The sequence below is a fragment of the Anomaloglossus baeobatrachus genome, chromosome 6 (genome assembly GCF_048569485.1).
Source record: "Anomaloglossus baeobatrachus isolate aAnoBae1 chromosome 6, aAnoBae1.hap1, whole genome shotgun sequence".
Classification (NCBI taxonomy): domain Eukaryota; kingdom Metazoa; phylum Chordata; class Amphibia; order Anura; family Aromobatidae; genus Anomaloglossus; species Anomaloglossus baeobatrachus.
The window spans coordinates 468181440-468201927 of NC_134358.1; the positions used below are offsets into that span (position 1 = coordinate 468181440).

General features: G+C 46.0%; 1 protein-coding gene across 3 annotated transcripts in view; it reads right to left on the minus strand.

Annotated features, from left to right (window-relative positions):
• LOC142243409 (ATP synthase subunit C lysine N-methyltransferase-like) overlaps positions 1 to 20488 on the minus strand; it is a 104260-nt gene that overhangs the window by 60695 nt on the left and 23077 nt on the right. Inside the window, exon 1 of one of the 3 annotated variants that reach the window (XM_075315319.1) lies at positions 795 to 853. The exons of the other annotated variants lie outside the window; for them this stretch is intronic. Coding sequence (XP_075171434.1) covers positions 795 to 810 — 16 coding nt within the window. The 5' untranslated portion in view covers positions 811 to 853. Of the gene's footprint in view, positions 1 to 794; positions 854 to 20488 lie in introns of those variants that run through there. 3 annotated transcript variants of the gene reach the window in all.

The following is a 20488-nucleotide window of genomic DNA, read 5'->3' on the forward strand; positions in this document are numbered from 1 at the left end:
CAAAAGAATAAAGGCCCATTTACACACAACGATATCGCCTAAAGAGATATCGTCGGGGTCACAGTGTTGGTGACGCACATCCGGCCTTGTTAGCGATGTCGTTGTGTGTAAAACCTTTTTGCGATCGCAAAAAGGTGTCAAATCGTTCGTCGTGTACACGTCGTACATTTTAAAAAAAAAATCGTTCCTCATTTGGAACGCAGATTGTTTGTAGATCCTGCGGCAGCACACATCGCTATGTGTGACACCGCAGGAACGAGGAACAACATCGTACCTGCGGCCGCCGGCAATGTGGAAGGAGATGGGCGGGATGTTCCGGACGCTCATCTCCTCCCTCCGCTTCTATTAATCTTAAAAGGAGAGATTGTTCGGCGGCCACAGCGATGTTGGTGAACAGGTATGTGCGTGTGACGCTGCTGTAGCGATATTGTTCGCTACGGGAGCGATCACCCCGTGACGCGCAACCGACGTGGGAGGGTGCTATCGCTAGCGATGTCGCAGCGTGTAAAGCCCGCATAAGAAGACATTAGCCACAAGAATGACAACAAAAAAAGGACATAAGTATTAGATCTAACAATTACAGTTCATAAAATAACCTTACAAAAAAACAGAATCGTCAAGACTAGGGATGGACGATCCCCCGAAGGTCGGCCGATCATTTTTGTAAAGATCGGGATCGGGATAACACGATCTTGAGTCCTGATCACTGGTCTTTGACTTTACAGCCCCCCGCCCCATTCTAAAACTGTAAACTAAAGAATACAGTTAATAATAAACATTGTCATTATACTTACTGGTCCCGCGACGCATCCTGCACTGTGTCTCCCTTCGCTTCTGCTTCCGAGTACAATTATCGCTGTGCCGTCTGGTAATCAAAAGGACCTTCTGTGAGGTCATAGCATGTGACATGTACACACATATTATATATATATATATATATATATATATATATATATATATATATATATATATATATATATATATATATATATATATATATATATATATATATATATATATATATATATATATATATAATCAAAAATTAAGAAACCACTGCAACACTTTTTTCTGATTTTTTCTCTTAATATTTTTGAGTAAAATGTACATTGCTCTTTTATTCTATAAACTAGCATTTTCAGGAAATAAATACAAAATTTTATTGCTTGGAATTTCAGAGACAGTAGTCAGTAGTTTATAGAATGAAATAACAATTTACATTGTACTCCAAAAATATAAATGGGAAAAATCAGAAAAACTGACAGCGCTCGCGCTCGGGTGTCTGCTGTTGGAGTCTGCTCTGTGTGTGTGCGCGTGCGTGCAGTGAGGAACCGGAAGCCGGCGCATCATTGGAACTGCGGCTGCGAAATGGACAATGCCGTGGTGAATCACCGGAATAGGAGGACAGGTGATTTATGTATGTAGATTATGTATGTAGATTGTGTGTGTGTGTGTGTGTGTATGTATATGTGTATATATGTGTATGTATGGGGTATACATAATAGGGACAAGTACAATAATCATAAACAGTACAAGACACAGACAGGTACAGGAGGAGAAAGGTCATTGTCAGCTTCATCACTGTGCACAGACACAGTCTGTACACAGTGAGAAACACAGAACGAAGTCAGCTCTCTACATTGGTCTGTAGAGAGCGAGATGCAGGCTGACAGTGAGGGGATGATTGCAGATGCGTCTCGCATCACCCCGCACGGTCTGCATCTCCGGACAGTAGCGCATGAGCTGCATGGAAACTCATGCAGGTGACCGCTCATCTGGGGAGATTATGCGCAGTCGCCACCGTGATGCAATACTTGCACAGTGACAACGAAAGTTCAGTTACCAGGACCTTCGATGATGTCATAGTCATGAGACTAGTCTGTAAGCCAATCAATATTCACACCAGACGGTCACAAGCTATGACGTCATTGAAGGTCCTGCAAGTCACTGCTGGTTACCGGCGGCACAGCAATGATCGGACTCAGAAGCAGGAGCTGCCGGGAGTCTGCAGGACGCATCGCAGGACCTGTAAGTATCATGACAATGTTTTTAATAATGTGGGGGGTTTTTTAACCAGCCCATGACCCGATCTCGACCCGATCTCAACAAGAGCTTCATAGGAAAGCTCGTGGTCGGGATTGTGTACACGATCACTATGTGATCGGTACGATCTCCAATCTTTACAGATCGGGATGGGGTGCAGGGGGAGCGCAGGCTCGCTGGTTGCAGGGGTTAATCAGGTACTCACTCAGCAATAAAGCAGACGCTGACAACAGGGTAAACCAAGTCTCTGGGTGCCGCTGCCCTCTTGGGGAAGCTCGTTTGGGTCCCGTCCCCTGCAGTACTGCCTGGCGGTCCGTAACCTGTCTCCTGGCACATTAGTTTTAAAGTGTCCTTTGTGGCCAGTCAGCTTGGAGCTTTCCGGGCCCCGCTCCCCACTGTGGCTAAGTAGAAGAGCTTGCTCTCAGGAGCGCACGCTTGGGATTTTAGTGGGCTGCATGTTTGGAAAGCCCTATCCCCCTCGCTGCGCTAGTGCCCCCGATCTCTGAGCTTCGTGGGTACAGTCCATAGAAGTCATGTCCTCTGCAGGTTAATTGTCGGGTCTCCTGAAGCTTCTCCCCGACCTAGGGTCAGTGTACCCCGTTGTGCCTTCTGTCTCGGACCAGTGATTAGGCCCAGGCTGCTGACTGTCCTCCAAGACAGGTCCTAGGCACCTAGCCTCAATCCACTGCGACCGGGGAGCCGACTCCTCTAGGTCCACTGCGACCTAGTCTCCTAGTCCTAGTCTGCTACAACTCCCAGCTTCCTCAGAGCTTCTCACAGCTCGAGGGCTACCACTTCACTCCAGGGAGCTGCTACTCCCAGCTCCTCACTCACTGGGAGCCACTTCTGTTCTGTCTGTCAGCTCTGCTCTGTGCTCCACTTCCTCCCTCGCTGACTTCCCCCCTCCCACCACTCTGTCTGACCCCTAGGTGAACTTCCCTATTCCAGCTTAAGCAGCCCACTGGTGTGCCTGACAGGTATGGTGCGAAGTGTAACTAGGATTTGTGGATGCTGGTGGAGGCAGTACTGCAGGTTGGGTTCCCAGAACAATGGGGGTTTGAGCCCTGCACGGGGAGAGAAAGATTGTGCAGAACCCTGAGACGACCTGACTAGTCCAGGGGGCGTCATATAAGGACCATGGGGCATACACTGCAAATGGAAGAAAAGCGATTCTGGCAGATAAATAGGAAAGGGTTCTTTACAGTTAGAGCAGTCAGACTGTGGAATGCCCTACCACAAGAGGTAGTAATGGCAGAAACTATAACCGCTTTTAAAAAAGGGCTGGATGATTTCCTCAGTACACACAACAGTGTTGGTTATAAGTGACTTAGGGACAAAATGTAGAATTGGTGGAGGAAGGTTGAGCTAGATGGACCTAGGTCTTTTTTCAACTAATGTAACTAAGGAGGTAAATATAATTAAGTTGTTATATATTTAGAATTTCAAAACACTTAAGGGGGCTTTACACGGTAGTGATATCGCTAGCAATTTCTAGCGATAGAGACCGTGTAAGTACCCGCCCCCGTCGCGCATGCGATTGTTTGTGATCGCTGCCGTAGCGAACATTATCGCTACGCAGCGTCACACATACTTACCTGGTCAGCGGCGTCGCTGTGACTGCCGAACAATCCCTCCTTCAAGGGGGAGGGACGTTCAGCATCACAGCGACGTCACCGCAACGTCACTAAGCGGCCGGCCAATCAAAGCAGAGGGGCGGAGATGAGCAGGACGTAACATCCCGCCCACCTCCTTCCTTCCTGTGAGACTGTGACCGGGGTTATCTATGACGGCCGGTATGTCTCGCCCCGGTTGTGCTCACTCCATGATAGAAAGTAAATCCACTCTAGGGTTAATGCTGTTTCCCTACAGGCTGAAGGAAGGGTTAAATGGAAACAGGAACAAGGGCAGGTGTGCCGGGTGTGGGGGAGTGATCACAACTCCCTGAGCTCTCTGCTGGACAGGCACATGTATATTGTTGTGGACTTTTCTTTGGATAATAAACCGTGTGCTGTGAACCTTAATGCCTGGATCCCGTGTCTTCTGCTGCGCAGCCGACCACGCTACCTCACATATGGTGGAGAATCGGCGGGCATGCCAGCCCGGTAAGGTGTAGCTTCCATTTCTGGTGACCCGGTAGCACATGTTCTGGATTCAAGCGGCTATACTACAGCCCAAACCCGGCAACGCCATGGAGGAAATACTAAAGCAGCTGGCTCAGGCTACTGCACAGCAACAACAGATGAATACACACCTGATCCGGACGTTGGATCATCAGCAGCAACAGCACCAGCAATCCTTGAAATTGCAGGAACAGAGGCACCAAGAACAGATGGTCCTCCTGGCCAAGTCGATCCGTGCCGGACCGGCAGCAACAACCCCGGGACCGGGTGACGACGGCAGCGTCCGGAAAGCGGTGAGACAAGCGTTGCAAAAGATGACCCCGGGGGATGATGTGGAAGCGTTCCTGGCGGTGTTTGAGCGGGTGGCCGAGCGGGAAAAGCTGCCGACCCCCCAGTGGGCTGAGGTATTGTCGCCCTATCTGACGGGGGAACCCCAAAAAGCGTACCTGGACCTCTGTACCGAGGACGCCATTGACTATGTGACCCTGAAAGCCGAAATACTGGCTCGGTTGGGGGTGAATACCTATGTACGGGCTCAGCGGGTAAATCAGTGGTTCTATGAGGAAGCCAAACCCGTACGCTCCCAGGCCTATGACTTGTTGCATCTTGTAAAAAAGTGGTTGCAGCCTGACACTCTGAGCCCGGCGCAAATGGTGGAAAGGGTAGTAGTGGATCGTTTTGTGCGCACTTTACCAGTCACCGTTCAACGGTGGGTAGGACAGGGTGACCCGAGTACCCTCGACCAATTAGTGTCCCTGGTAGAGCGGCATGTGGCTACGCAGGACTTGATACGGGACACAGACTTTGCGTACCGCCCGTCGGTCCGGCCCCTCCAAGCCTAGGGCCAAGGACCCACCGCTGACAACGGTGCAGGAGTCCCCTACCGTCCCGTCTGAGGCCGCGCCCGCCATTCCTGAGGTCCGGAAGGTTCTGTACCCTAAACGACAACCCGTCAAGGGGGTTTCCGTCCCCATTAGATGTTGGCGGTGCCAGCGGGTGGGACATATGGAAGCCCAGTGTCCACTCACCACGGAGCCCATGGATTGTGGGGTTACCCGGCGGGGTTCAATGTATGCTCAGGTGGTGTGTACCGCTGACCTGGTCTCCCCAGAGACGGAGCCCCACTTGTGCCAAATACAGGTGAATGGATGTCCGGTTACAGGATTGTTGGATTCCGGAAGCTTAGTGACCCTTGTGCGATCAACCCTAAGGGCTAAAGTAAAGGCCACAGGACGTACCGTGGGGGTGGTTTGCATACATGGGGACCGCCGAGACTGTCCCACAGGGATTGTCACCATCACAGCACCTTGCAGTCAGGTGCAACATGAGGTGGGACTTCTTAACACTCTTCCTTATGACGTGATCCTAGGAAGGGATCTGCCCTATTTTTGGACTTTATGGAGGGGACCCCCTAAGTCCCCTCAGATATTGATCAGTCCGGGACCTGAGCCCTACAATCCTGAATCCGGGACGCCTGCCGTAGGGGTCACCATGATAGGGACAGAGTGTGAACCCGATAGGTCACCCCTAGAGGTATTGGCAGGAGAGGCTGAGATGGTCGAGCCTATCCCGGAGTTGGAGGCGTCCCCGGATACGTTTGGGACAGCCCAACTCCAGGACCCTACGTTAATACATGACCGGAGTCGGGTGACAGTAGTTGACGGGGTGGCACAGCTGCCCGGTGCCCAGGTAAGGTACCCCCATTTCACTCTTAAGCAAGATTTACTCTACCGGGTAGATGAAATACGGGGCGTGGGGGTAGAACAGTTGGTGGTGCCCCAGCCGTATCGCCGGCGGGTCCTCGATTTGGCTCATAAACACCTGATGAGTGGCCACCTAGGGGTCAAGAAAACGCAGGAGCGAATATTGCAAAGGTTCTATTGGCCCGGGGTCTTTGGGGAGGTAAAACGGTTCTGCGAAACCTGCCCGGAGTGTCAGCTTACCGCACCCCTGACCCATTTTCGCAGTCCGTTGGTACCGTTACCCATTATAGAAGTCCCTTTTGAACGGATAGGGATGGATCTGGTGGGGCCCCTCGTAAAGTCCGCTCGAGGGCACCAACACATCCTAGTGATCGTTGACTATGCCACCCGGTATCCCGAGCCGATACCTCTCAGACATACTGCAGCAAAGCTTATAGCTCGGGAGTAGTTTGCTGTGTTCTGCCGGGTGGGGTTGCCCAAGGAGATCCTTACGGATCAGGGGACCCCATTCATGTCTAAAGTGACCAAAGAGCTATGCCGGCTACTCCAGATGAAGCAGTTGCGTACGTCTGTGTATCATCCTCAAACGGACGGTTTAGTCGAGCGTTTCAATAAAACCCTGAAAACCATGCTCAAAAGGGTGATTTCAAAAGACGGGAAAGACTGGGATATGATGCTTCCCTATTTGATGTTTGCCATCCGTGAGGTGCCACAGGCATCCACGGGGTTTTCGCCTTTTGAATTGTTATACGGGCGACATCCCCGGGGATTGTTGGACCTGGCAAAGGAAACATGGGAGCAAGAGCCCACCCCCCATAAAAGTGTGATTGAACACATTTTGGGTATGCAGAACCGCATAAGCGCGGTCATGCCAATTGTGAAGGAGCATTTACAGGAGGCTCAGGCCGCGCAAAGCGGCCGCTACAATAGACAAGCCACCATGCGGACCTTTAAACCCGGGGATCGGGTGTTGGTATTAATCCCCACGGCGGAGAGTAAATTCCTGGCTCAGTGGCAAGACCTCCAACGAGATAAAGGAAAGAGTCGGGGTGGTTAACTATAAAGTATTGCAGCCCGGTAGGCGGAAACCTGAACAAATATACCATGTCAACCTATTAAAACCTTGGCAGGAACGGGAAAGCCTGATGGCTGTTTTTTCCCCACCTCCCTCCTCTTCGGGTCGTTCACATCCGGCTCCAGCGACCTCCGGAGAGGACGAACCGGAAGTAAGGATTGGAGAAGCCCTCACCAAGACTCAGAGGCGAGAGGCCAGACGGTTGGTTCAGCAGAACCCCGATGTCTTCTCAGAGCTGCCTGGTAGGACAAGTCTGATACGACATGATATTGTCACCGAGCCCCACCTGAAGGTACGCCTGAAGTCATACCGGGTGCCGGAGGCTCGAAGACAAGCCATATCAGAGGAAGTAAAGACAATGTTACGCCTGGGGGTCATCGAAAAATCCCGGAGTGAATGGGCTAGTCCGATTGTCCTAATACCAAAACCCGATGGCTCCTTAAGGTTCTGCAATGACTTTAGGAGATTGAACGAAATATCCAAGTTCGATCTCTACCCCATGCCCCGGGTGGATGAGCTGATTGATAGGTTGGGACAGGCGCGATATTTTACCACGCTCGACCTGACCAAGGGGTACTGGCAGGTGCCACTGACGGAGTCCGCCAAGGAGAAAACCGCTTTTGTTACGCCGGAGGGTCTCTTCCACTATGTTGTCTTGCCTTTTGGGTTACATGGCGCTCCGGCCATGTTCCAGAGGTTGATGGACTTAGTGCTGGAACCCCACCAGGCGTATGCATCAGCGTACCTTGATGACATCATTATTTACAGCTCCGATTGGCAGACCCACTTGGAACAAGTACAAGCGGTGGTGGACGCGCTTCGAACAGCCGGATTGACAGCCAATCCCAAGAAATGTGCATTGGGACTCACGGAAGCCCGCTACTTGGGCTACGTGATAGGCCAAGGAGTGATTAAGCCCCAAATTAACAAGGTTGAGGCGATCCAGAAGTGGCCTAGACCCCTGACCACGAAGCAGGTTAGGGCCTTCCTGGGTATCGTGGGTTCCACAGGAGGTTTGTAAAGGATTTTGCGGGACTATCAGCCCCCTTGACGGACCTTCTCAAAGGCAAGAAGTCCGTCATGGTGCGCTGGACTCCGCAGGTCGAGGACTCCTTCCGGGCCCTGAAGGAGGTCCTGTGCGGACAGCCCGTTCTTGTACACCCTGATTTCCGGAAGGAGTTCATAGTACAGACTGACGCCTCAGAGGTCGGCCTGGGGGCAGTGCTGTCTCAGGTGGTTCAGGGGGAGGAACACCCCGTCACCTTCTTAAGTAGGAAGCTCACCCCTCCCGAGCGGAATTATAGCGTAGTGGAGAAGGAGTGCCTGGCGATCAAGTGGGCCTTGGAGTCCCTACGCTATTACCTGCTAGGACGGCAGTTTCGCTTGGTGACGGATCACTCTCCACTGGTCTGGATGAGGTCCGCCAAGGAACGGAATGCCCGGGTTACCCGGTGGTTCCTTTCTCTGCAGAACTTCCGGTGTACGGTTGAACATAGGGCCGGTGGGTTGCAGGGCAACGCCGATGCCTTGTCCCGCGGCCCGTGTTTGATGGCGGGAGTTCAACCCCGCACGCTTGAACTGAGGGGGGGGGGGTATGTGAGACTGTGACCGGGGTTATCTATGACGGCCGGTATGTCTCGCCCCGGTTGTGCTCACTCCATGATAGAAAGTAAATCCACTCTAGGGTTATTGCTGTTTCCCTACAGGCTGAAGGAAGGGTTAAATGGAAACAGGAACAACGGCAGGTGTGCCGGGTGTGGGGGAGTGATCACAACTCCCTGAGCTCTCTGCTGGAGAGGCACATGTATACTGTTGTGGACTTTTCTTTGGATAATAAACCGTGTGCTGTGAACCTTAATGCCTGGATCCCGTGTCTTCTGCTGCGCAGCCGACCACGCTACCTCACATTCCTCATTGGGGCCGGCGGCAGGTAAGGAGACGTTCCTCGCTCATGCGGTGTCACACATAGCGATGTGTGCTGCCGCATGAGCGATTAACCACAACGCTAAACAACCCTTACCGATTTTTGACTTTGGGACGACCTCTCCATGGTGAACGATTTTCACCATTTTTGAGGTCGCCTAAGGTCGCTGGTAAGCATTACATGCTGCGATATCGTTAATGACGCCGGATGTGCGTCACTAACAACTTGACCCCGGCGACCAAACATTAACGATATCATAGCGTGTAAAGCCCCCTTTAGACAATTCAATCAGGGCTGTGGAGTCAGAGTCGTGGAGTCGGAGTTCATTTTGGTGTAGTCTGAGTCGGTATAAAATGCACCGACTCCTAAAATATATAATAAATTGGGGAGAGTAGTGCAATGCAGAGTGTGATGAAAATTTTTACATAGGAATTTGGGAAACTTATGAAATGTTCTATAAATGTCTGTTCTATTCCTGATCTAAGGCTACATTCACACACAGCGTTTTTGCTGTGTTTTTTGAGGATACGTTTTTCAGCTGCAAAAGCAGATCAGCTTTTTAAAAAAAACGCACCACCTGAAAGGTTTTTGAGCTCATAAATAAGGCTTTCAATAGCAAAAGCAGATTAGAAAACCGCCACAAACTGACATGCTCATTCTTTGTGAGGATCCTCACAAAACGCTGTGTCTGAATGTCCTATCTTTTCCCCCCATTACCTTTGCTGGATGCCCAGAGTCACTGCATTTCACTGAATTATTTTGCCATCAATGTTCGATATGTTTGTGACAAGAAAAAAATTGTTAGTAAGACACTGGCAGTAAAAGATAGTAAAGCTCATCACATCAGCCAGTTTCTCCAGGCCTTAGTGGAAAAAGTTCTGCAAGATTAGGAACGCAAAAATGAACAGGTTCTTGCTATTGTAACGGACAATGCTTCAAAAATAAGTACAATTAAACCGATGAATGAGAGTAATGAACAACAGCTAGAAGAAAATTTAGGATTTAGTATGTGTGAGATGGAGCCACAGTGCTGTTCATGTAACTGAGGAACAAACAGATATTACAACAAAAGAACAGCAAAATGATACTTTAGGATTAGATGATCTTGTTGAAGCTGCTTTAAAACACTTTCATATTCATCACATGCGCTGTGTTGTGCACACGCTGCAGCTGGCAATAAGAGAGAGTCTGCAAGAGGGACCCCGATTTCACACATCCGGCTTTTCGCCAGTTTGGCAGATGCGGCGCACTCCTGTAGTATATACAGTACAGTGGCAGCGCGACAAACAACGCTCACATGCTGTCATGTGACCGGAGCATGTGACCTGGAAGTTGCGGTGCTGCCACTGTACTGTATCGTACTGTACTGGCGTGCGCCACATCTGCTAAACCTGCGAAAAGTTGGATGTGTGAAACTGGGTGGACATGCTGGAAATCTGATTGGAAAAGTGAGGAAGTTGGTTATTGCTGCCAGAACCCCTAAAATGGATTCCATCTTGAAGAGACGTGCTGGGAAAGAGGCAATTGTTGATCAAGCCACTCTGAGGCAGCACTTATTTAATGACTGAGCGATTGCTTGAACTAAAATAGTTTCTTAAAACACAAAAAAACTGAGCTGTGACAAATGTTCAATAAACATGCAACATTACAAGCATGTGAATTGCAGCCTCAAGACTAGAAAAAAACCAAGGAGAAAATTGTAGAAAAAATACCCTGACTATAAATAAATGAATTGCAAGTGCTTAATAAACAGGGTACTTAGTATATACATTTTTGCAAAAAGGTAAGAAGCTGTCTCACCTCGTCACGGTGTACCCATCTGAGACAGTCCCTAACCTACTAAAGTTAAAAACATATTCTGTACCTGACTTGTGTCATGTTAAAACTTCAATATGGATGGTAAAGTGGTTAGCTGGGTCCCAGATTAAATACACAGCAAATAGTGAGAAGCTGGTAATTGTTCAGCCTCAGTATCAGGAGGGCTGCACCCCCAACTTGCATTAAAGCAAGATGACAGACAAAAAACACAAAAAAACTGAGCTGTGACAAATGTTCAATAAACATGCAACATTACAAGCATGTGAATTGCAGCCTCAAGACTAGAAAAAAACCAAGGAGAAAATTCTAGAAAAAATACCCTGACTATAAATAAATGAATTGCAAGTGCTTAATAAACAGGGTACAGCTTCTTACCTTTTTGCAAAAATGTATATACTAAGTACCCTGTTTATTAAGCACTTGCAATTCATTTATTTATAGTCAGGGTATTTTTTCTACAATTTTCTCCTTGGTTTTTTTCTAAAATAGTTTCTTATAGATATGGTGAACCCTCAAGTAACCTTAAATGAAGGTCAATGGACACAGGTGGCTGAATTGAAGGAATTGCTTAATCACCCATTTACCATAACTAAAAAAATTACAAGCTGAGGATTTAACTCCTGGCATTTTCATAAGGGAGTGGAAGAACTTGCTATTTTGCCTGTCCCAAAGAGGAGGCTTAATCGCAGATGGCATTTCTGCTTCAATGAAATGGAGAGAGACACAGCTATTGGAAAATAAAATTCTTCTGGCAGCTGTTTATATGGACTCAAGTCATCATATACTGCTTGATGATCAACAGCTTACTAAAGGAAAAGAAGCTTTGAGTGAGGTAGCAGTTAGGCTGAGCGGCTTACAGGACTGCCAGGCGCAAGAGGACTTGGGGCCTGACAGTGTTACTGCTGCCATATCTTCATCCTCATCAGATGAGGAGTTTAACTTTTGACAAGTATTTGGATGACATGGAGCAGCAAAGTGTTGCCGCAAGGAAAAAGATTTCACTCCGTCTCCTATAGCAACAGATTGGCCAGATTTCAGTAAAATTTTTCACTTGCTCTCAAAGAAATAGAAAAATTCAACCATTCATCAAAAGTAACTGTGCATGAGGCAATTCCTTTATACCCGGAAATTGTTAGAGATGTTGCCCATGTGGTTACGGCTTTGCCTCTAACAAAAGTTAGTGTAGAGAGGTTGTTCTCTAGCCTTAAAATTATTAGGTCAGATTTGAGGTCATCTGCGAAGGAGGATCTGATGGAGGCCATTCTATTTCTTACAACAAATTCATAGACTGCACAAATGTTATTTAGTATGGTTTTGTTGAAAACTGTTTTTTGCCACTTCATAGTGTTATATATAACACTATGTAATACACTATGTAAGTGGCAAAAAACAGTTTTCAACAAAAACATAATATACTAAATGTTATTATTTAGTGCTTATATTTAAGTGAAAAATTTATTGTAGTGCAATGTGAACATCAGACATTTAATCATTTTTATGATACAATAATCAAGATATTTAGATAGAACATAAAATATATTTATTGGAATACAACTTTAGAACACAAACTGTAAAAAATTAAAAAATTGTTGTAAATATGTTATACAAATATGTAATATACAGTAGATTACATATATATCTTGTGGGTGCATGTATAATATATATATATATATATATATATATATATATATATATATATATATATATATATATATATATATATATATATATATATATATATATATATATATATACATACATATATACATATATACATATATACATACACACACACACATACAGTGCCTACAAATAGTATTCAACCCCCTGCAGATTTAGCAGGTTTACACATTCGGAATTAACTTGGCATTGTGACATTTGGACTGTAGATCAGCCTGGAAGTGTGAAATGCACTGCAGCAAAAAAGAATGTTATTTCTTTTTTTTTTTTTTTTTTTTTAAATTGAGAAAAGTTTATTCAGAGGGTCATTTATTATTCAACCCCTCAAACCACCAGAATTCTGTTTGGTTCCCCTAAAGTATTAAGAAGTATTTCAGGCACAAAGAACAATGAGCTTCATATGTTTGGATTAATTATCTCTTTTTCCAGCCTTTTCTGACTAATTAAGACCCTCCCCAAACTTGTGAACAGCACTCATACATGGTCAACATGGGAAAGACAAAGGAGCATTCCAAGGCCATCAGAGACAAGATCGTGGAGGGTCACAAGGCTGGCAAGGGGTACAAAACCCTTTCCAAGGAGTTGGGCCTACCTGTCTCCACTGTTGGGAGCATCATCCGGAAGTGGAAGGCTTATGGAACTACTGTTAGCTTTCCACGGCCTGGACAGCCTTTGAAAGTTTCCTCCCGTGCCGAGGCCAGGCTTGTCCGAAGAGTCAAGGCTAACCCAAGGACAACAAGGAAGGAGCTCCGGGAAGATCTCATAGCAGTGGGGACATTGGTTTCAGTCAATACCATAAGTAACGTACTCCACCGCAATGGTCTCCGTTCCAGACGAGCCCGTAAGGTACCTTTACTTTCAAAGCATCATGTCAAAGCTCGTCTACAGTTTGCTCATGATCACTTGGAGGACTCTGAGACAGACTGGTTCAAGGTTCTCTGGTCTGATGAGACCAAGATTGAGATCTTTGGTGCCAACCACACACGTGACGTTTGGAGACTAGATGACACTGCATAAGACCCCAAGAATACCATCCCTACAGTCAAGCATGGTGGTGGCAGCATCATGCTGTGGGGCTGTTTCTCAGCCAAGGGGCCTGGCCATCTGGTCCGCATCCATGGGAAGATGGATAGCACGGCCTACCTGGAGATTTTGGCCAAGAACCGCCGCTCCTCCATCAAGGATCTTAAGATGGGTCGTCATTTCATCGTCCAACAAGACAACGACCCAAAGCACGCAGCCAAGAAAACCAAGGCCTGGTTCAAGAGGGAAAAAAATCAAGGTGTTGCAGTGGCCTAGTCAGTCTCCTGACCTTAACCCAATTGAAAACTTGTGGAAGGAGCTCAAGATTAAAGTCCACATGAGACACCCCAAGAACCTAGATAACTTGGAGAAGATCTGCATAGAGGAGTGGGCCAAAATAACTCCAGAGACCTGTGCCGGCCTGATCAGGTCTTATAAAAGACGATTATTAGCTGTAATTGCAAACAAGGGTTATTCCACAAAATATTAAACCTAGGGGTTGAATAATAATTGACCCACACTTTTATGCTGAAAATTTATTAAAATTTAACTGAGCAACATAACTTGTTGGTTTGTAAGATTTATGCATCTGTTAATAAATCCTGCTCTTGTTTGAAGTTTGCAGGCTCTAACTTATTTGCATCTTATCAAACCTGCTAAATCTGCAGGTGGTTGAATACTACTTGTAGGCACTGTATACACACACATATATATCTAAATATCTTGATTATTGTATCATAAAAATGATTAAATGTCGGATGTTCACATTGTACTACAATAAACTTTTCACTTAACTATAAGCAATATATGTGGGAGTCGGAGTCGTGGAGTCGGAGTCGGAGCAAGGGAAATTGAGGAGTCGGATTCAAAGGTTTGGCTTACCGACTCCACAGCCCTGGTCAGGAGCACGCGGTCCCAAGCCAGGAGACTGGGTGATCCTTAAAAAATAAATAAATAAAAAAACACAAGCGAGAAAGAGCCATGAGACAAGATTAGATGGGCCAATCCAGCTTTAACCATAGCAACTTTGGTGAAGCTTGAGGATAAACCCGGTGTTTAGAGTCACCGCAACAGCAGAATAAGGGTCTCAACACACCATGGTGCTAGATTATCTCACATAAGAACTTATGGAAAATCTCCACATTGGGGCTGATATATGGGAGATAGGCAAAATATGGGAGTGATGGTTACAGGAACACGACACAAACAAGGACTCATGGTGGGAAAAACAAACATTCTTTGTCCTGAACCAGCCAATTACTTCAAAGGTTTAAGTGGGTGACTTTCAGGGATAACACACACCTATATGTAACTGAATTTGTCTTATTTGCTGGAATACTCTACTCTACTCTGCTACTCTGTGTTACCAAATGTAAATCAGGTTAACGTGTATGGGAAAGATGATTATTACTTACCGCTAATTGGATTGTCCAGCGCCATGACAACACCGTACGTGGGAGATAGTGTATCCATCCCCAGGAACAGGAAACCTTTCTGAAAATAAAAAGGGGTGGCACCTCTTCAAAGCCCCAGTGTGTTTTTAGTAGTGATGGGTAGTCCGACTCTTTTTGGTGATTCGGTTCCCATGGGTCCGCTCACCAAAAAGAGCCAGCTCATTCGGATCGTTCTTGGCTCCCTATTAAATATGTGTTCACCCTAGGTGAACACATTTAAGATTATAGTAACGCCGCTGAAGCCCCACCCACCTGTGGCTAAACCCCGCCCGCTTACAAGGGACCAATTAAATTGTTGAATAGGTGGGGTTTCGCCGCAGGTGGGCGGGGTTTCAGCGGCGAAAAGAACAGTTTAGAAAATTTAGTGGCTCTCACTGGGGATCCGGCTCCTGTCAGTCACAGCACGGAGCCGGATCTTTGTGTCGGATCGTTCCAGACAGACACATCACTAGTTTTTAGAGCCATAAAGATAACCGCCTTATTAATAGACCTATCCATCACCAAACAGGAGAAAACCAATTTGTGCTGTACATATTCTACATATTGTAAGACCAGACACACATACATATACATATACATATACATATACACATATATATATATATATATATATATATATATATATATATGTATATGTATATATATATATATATATATATATATATATATATATATAAAAATTACTGTTTTGATTCAGGGACCGAGGAGGATCAAAAAATGCGAAATCCCAAAAAGGTAACAGAGTGGCTGGAAACTTACCGGACTGCGGACCTAATCCTGACACACAACTAGAAGTAGCCATGGGGCGTGCCTACGATGGACCTGGACGCCTCGACTAATATATACCTGCACTTCTGATATGGAAAAATCCTGAGGTCACACAACCTTTCCCCCACTGTATCAGCACTCTGATGTTACTGGGATCTAAAAACACTAATACAGATGAGGGACTGAATTAATACCAAGCATGACAAACACAATACCTTGCAGAATCATGGAGCTAAGTATACAGACACTCCCAGCAAAAAATGATCCCATTCCACCAAGAACTCCACACAGACAAAATAGGAATCGAGCCTTAGTATTAAAGCAGAAAAAACACCAAGAAAACAGCAGTAGTACAAAGACCACTTATCTGAGAGGAGTTCTGGTAGTGAGCAGAGCTGGTTACAGAATGTCCTTAACACACAGGATACATTGACCACCGGCAAGTAACAAGAGAAAAATACTCAGTAGCCCAATCTGACCCTGATTGCAAGTGCTCCATAGGTGTGTAGCTTTCACTCCACACATCAACTGCACCGCCAGCACTGACCACAAGAGGGAGCCCCAAACTGGAAAACATACCGTATTTTTCGGACTATAAGAGACACTTTTTTTGGGGGAAAGTAGGGGGTGAGTCTTATAATCTGAATGTAGGGCTGCGGGGAATGAGGGTGCCGCGGTGGAGCGGGTCATCAGCGGCACGAGCAGGCTGTAGCAGCCTGCCGTGACCACGTGGGCCCGCTCATTTAATATGCACGCCAATCATCCCACCCATCATCTCTCAGCGCTGAAGCCGGCGCTGACAGGTGGGCGGGGTGATGGGCAGGGAATGCACGCATATTAAACAGCCTGCCGCTCACCCCTTGCAACTACAGCCTGGAGTGATCATTTGCGGCTGTATTCACTTCCCTTCCCGCGCATCATTAGCGCGGGGTGCAGTAAATCAGTACACTCACCGACAATGATCCCTGCAGCACCACAATGTCCTCCTGTCTGTGCCGGCGGCGGCTGTGTGGAGACTAGCGGTGCGCACAGCGATGACATCATCACTGTGAGCACGTGTCCACACGCAGCCGCCGCCGGCACAGACATGAGGACATCGCGATGCTGCAGCGATCGTGGCCAGCTCCACACAGGTAAGCGGCTCTGCTGCTGACACAAATGGAGGAGGAGTGATGCTGCAGGGAGTGAGGTAAGGTGAGTATGAACGTTTATTTTTTTATGTGCCACAGGATGCGGGCTGTATACCAGGATGGGAGAGTATATGAGCAGGATGGGGGAGTATTATGAGCAGAATGGGGGAGTATTATGAGCAGGATGGGGGAGTATTATGAGCAGGATGGGGGAGTATTATGAGCAGGATGGGGGAGTATTATGAGCAGGATGCGTTTGTATGCCAGTTATGTAGCAGGATGCGGCCATATGCCAGGATGACGGTATATAGTAGGATGTGGGCTATACCAGGATGAGGGACATATACTGTATATAGAAGGCAGGAGGATCACTACCAGGATGGGGTACCTTAGTAGAGAATTTGGGAACATTACCCCCATAACAGTGTCAGCAGCAGATCCTCACCCCATAACCGTGTCATGACCACATTTTTTTGCTTAAAATTTTATTTTCCTCCTCTAAAACCAGCGTGCGTCTTAAGGCCCGGTGCATCTTATAGTCCGAAAAATATGGTATTCACAACAAATTACACATAAAATCCTCCACAAACTTAGGCTATGTTCACATTTCCGTTATTTTGCATCAGTCACAATCAGTTGTGTGACTGATGCAATGGATGTGTTGCAGATAGTGGCACAACTGATGTTAGTGATGCTGCAAAACAAAGATCCGTTTGGGTTTTTTTGTTGTTTTTTTAATTTATTTTAACTGTTTCGGCAGTCGGCTTCTCTGAGCGATCAGCGCTCAGAAAAGTCGCCCGCCGGGTGATCAGCTGATCGCTCAGGCCACTGGAACTGGAACTGCATTTACAGTGGATCATGTTTTTTACTGTGCGCATGCTCACAGTAAAAATCCAATCCGCTGCATAAAAAAAAAAAAAAAAGTTTCATTCAGCGTTGCTCCCGCCTGACGGTCAACGCAGGGCCATCAGTCACAATCTGTCGCTAATATAAGTGTATGGGGAAAAAACGGATTCCTGCAAAATATTTTGCAGGATACCATAATTTATCAAGGCGACGGATTGTGACTAATGCAAAACAGCAGAAATGTGAACATAGTCTTAGGGTGGTAATTAACACAATGCTGTCATGGCTCTGCAAAATTCAATTACCGGTAAGTAATTATCATCTTTTCCCTTCCCATGATAGCAGCATACGTGAGAGAATAAAATATAATAAATTTAGGGTGGGACCACCGCAGAAAGAACCTCTCTCCCAAAAGATAGATCCAACATACAAACTCCAAAGAAAGTGCTTAAAAAAGCCTTACAGATCTACACTTCTGAGGCATTCAGCCTCTCCGTCCAAGAAGTGGGTATAGCACTCGTAGAATGGGCCCTAAATTCCCTGAGGAGGGGCCTGACCTGACGAGGAATATGCCAAACTACAGTATAAAAAAAAAATAAAAAAATAAAAAAAAAAGGGGAAAGGTGGTGTGCAAAGGAGGGATACACCTCTATCAAAGTACAAAACGGTCTTTATTATAAAGAGTCACAGCAAAACATACTTAAAAAGGCATAAAAGCCCCAATATTCAACATTTGGTCCCTATAGGGAACAAAAAGTATCTCACTCCTTTCCATACAGCAATACACAAATATATAGATAAATGGCAATTAATACTTTGAAAAAAATAGGCTCCTCTCTAGACATTATTAAACATTTCCTGGATAGCGTATGAGTGTGTACGTAAATACAATATAATAAATAAAGATTGAATTCATCATACAGGGAAATCGTATTAAATATGGGTAACGCCTTGAAGGATGTAATTAATAGATGACAAAAATAGGCTGGTTATATACAATCAGGTACTCCCACAGACAGGGTCGGTCTGGCCCACCGGGGTAGCGGGGAATCCCCCGGTAGGCCCCGGTCCCTCAGTGGGCCCCCGTGCCTTATATACTGCGGGGCGGCTGTACAGGGCCGCCTGTTTCTCAGGGCCGGCGTTTATTGGTGGGCAGACTGGGCAGCTCATCCAGGGCCCCCACGCTCTGAGGGCCCCCAGCCATTATAAGGCAGGGGAAGATATTATAGGGTAATGGGGGACATTCTGAAGCAAATTGGGGCATTATAGGTCAGTGGGGGACGTTATGAAAGAAATTGGGACATTATAGGGCAATGGGGGACATTATGAGGCATCAAGGATTGTGGAAGGCAGCATAGTATAATGAGGAGTGGGGGGGAATTTATCAGGACTGTGGAGTCGGTAAGCCAAACCTGCGACTCAGGCTCCTCAATTTTCCTTGCACCAACTCCGACTCCCACATACAGTATATTGCGTATATTTAAGTGAAAAATTTATTGTAGTACAATGTGAACATCAGACATTTAATCATTTTTATGATTAAATATATCTATTGGAATACAACTTTAGAACACAAAAATCTGTAATAAATTGTAAATTTGTAATACACTATGTAATAGATTACACACATATATATATATATATATATATATATATATATAACACTATGTAATAAACTATGTAAGTGGCGAAAAACAGTTTTCAACAAAAACATACTAAATAACATTTGTGCAGTCTATGAATTTGTTGTAAATAGTAGAATTGCCTCCATCAGATCCTCCTTCATAGATGACCGCAAGTCTGACCTAATAATTTTAAGGCTAGAGAACAACCTCTCTACAGTAACTTGGGTTGGAGGCAAAGCCGTAACCACATGGGCAAGATCTCTAACAATTTCCGGGTATAAAGGAATTGCCTCGTGCACAGTCACTTTTGATGAATGGTTGAATTTTTCTATTTCTTTGAGAGCAAGTGAAAAATTTTACTGAAATCTGGTCAATCTGCTGCTATAGTAGACGGAGTGAAATCTTTTTCCTTGCGGCAACACTTTGCTGCTCCATGTCATCCAAATACTTGTCAAAGTTAAACTCCTCATCTGATGAGGATGAAGATATGAAAAAACTGTGGAAATAAAAAGTGCAATAGGGTCTTACCCGGTATATACCAAGAGAAGTGGAAGATTTACACTCACCTCAAGGAGTTGTGCCAGTCACAACTCCTATATAAGCATGTGGTTTTTTGGTGAATTCTTCTGCAGCCCCCGTGATAGTTAACAGAGAGTAATAATGGAGAAGTGGTTTTATGCCGCGCTATTCACCAGGCACAAGGACGAGAAGATATTCAATGTTCCTTTATTGTAGCTTGAGTCTACGCGTTTCAGGAGCTCTGCTCCCTTCATCAGGACATAAAGCACAAAAATAACATCTGCTGCTGAGGATGAAGATATGGCAGCAGCAGCACTGTCAGGACCCAAGTCCTCTTGCGCCTGGCAGTCCTGTAGGCCACTCATCCTAACTGCTACCTCAGTCAGAGCTTCTTTTCCTTTAGTAAGCTGTTGATCATCAAGCAGTATATGATGACTTGGGTCCACATTAACAGCTGCCAGAAGAATTTTATTTTCCAATAGCGGCGTCTCTCTCCATTTCATTGAAGCAGAAATGCCATCTGCGATTAAACCTCCTCTTTGGGACAGGTAAAATAGCAAGTTCTTCCACTCCCTTATGAAAATGCCAGGAGTTAAATCCTCAGCTTGTAATTTTTTAGTCACGGTAAATGGGTGATTAAACAATTCCTTCAATTCAGCCACCTGTGTCCATTGACCTTCATTTAGAGTTACCTGAGGGTTCGCCATATCTATAAGAAATGGTTTTAGTTCAAGCAATCGCTCAATCATTAAATAAGTGC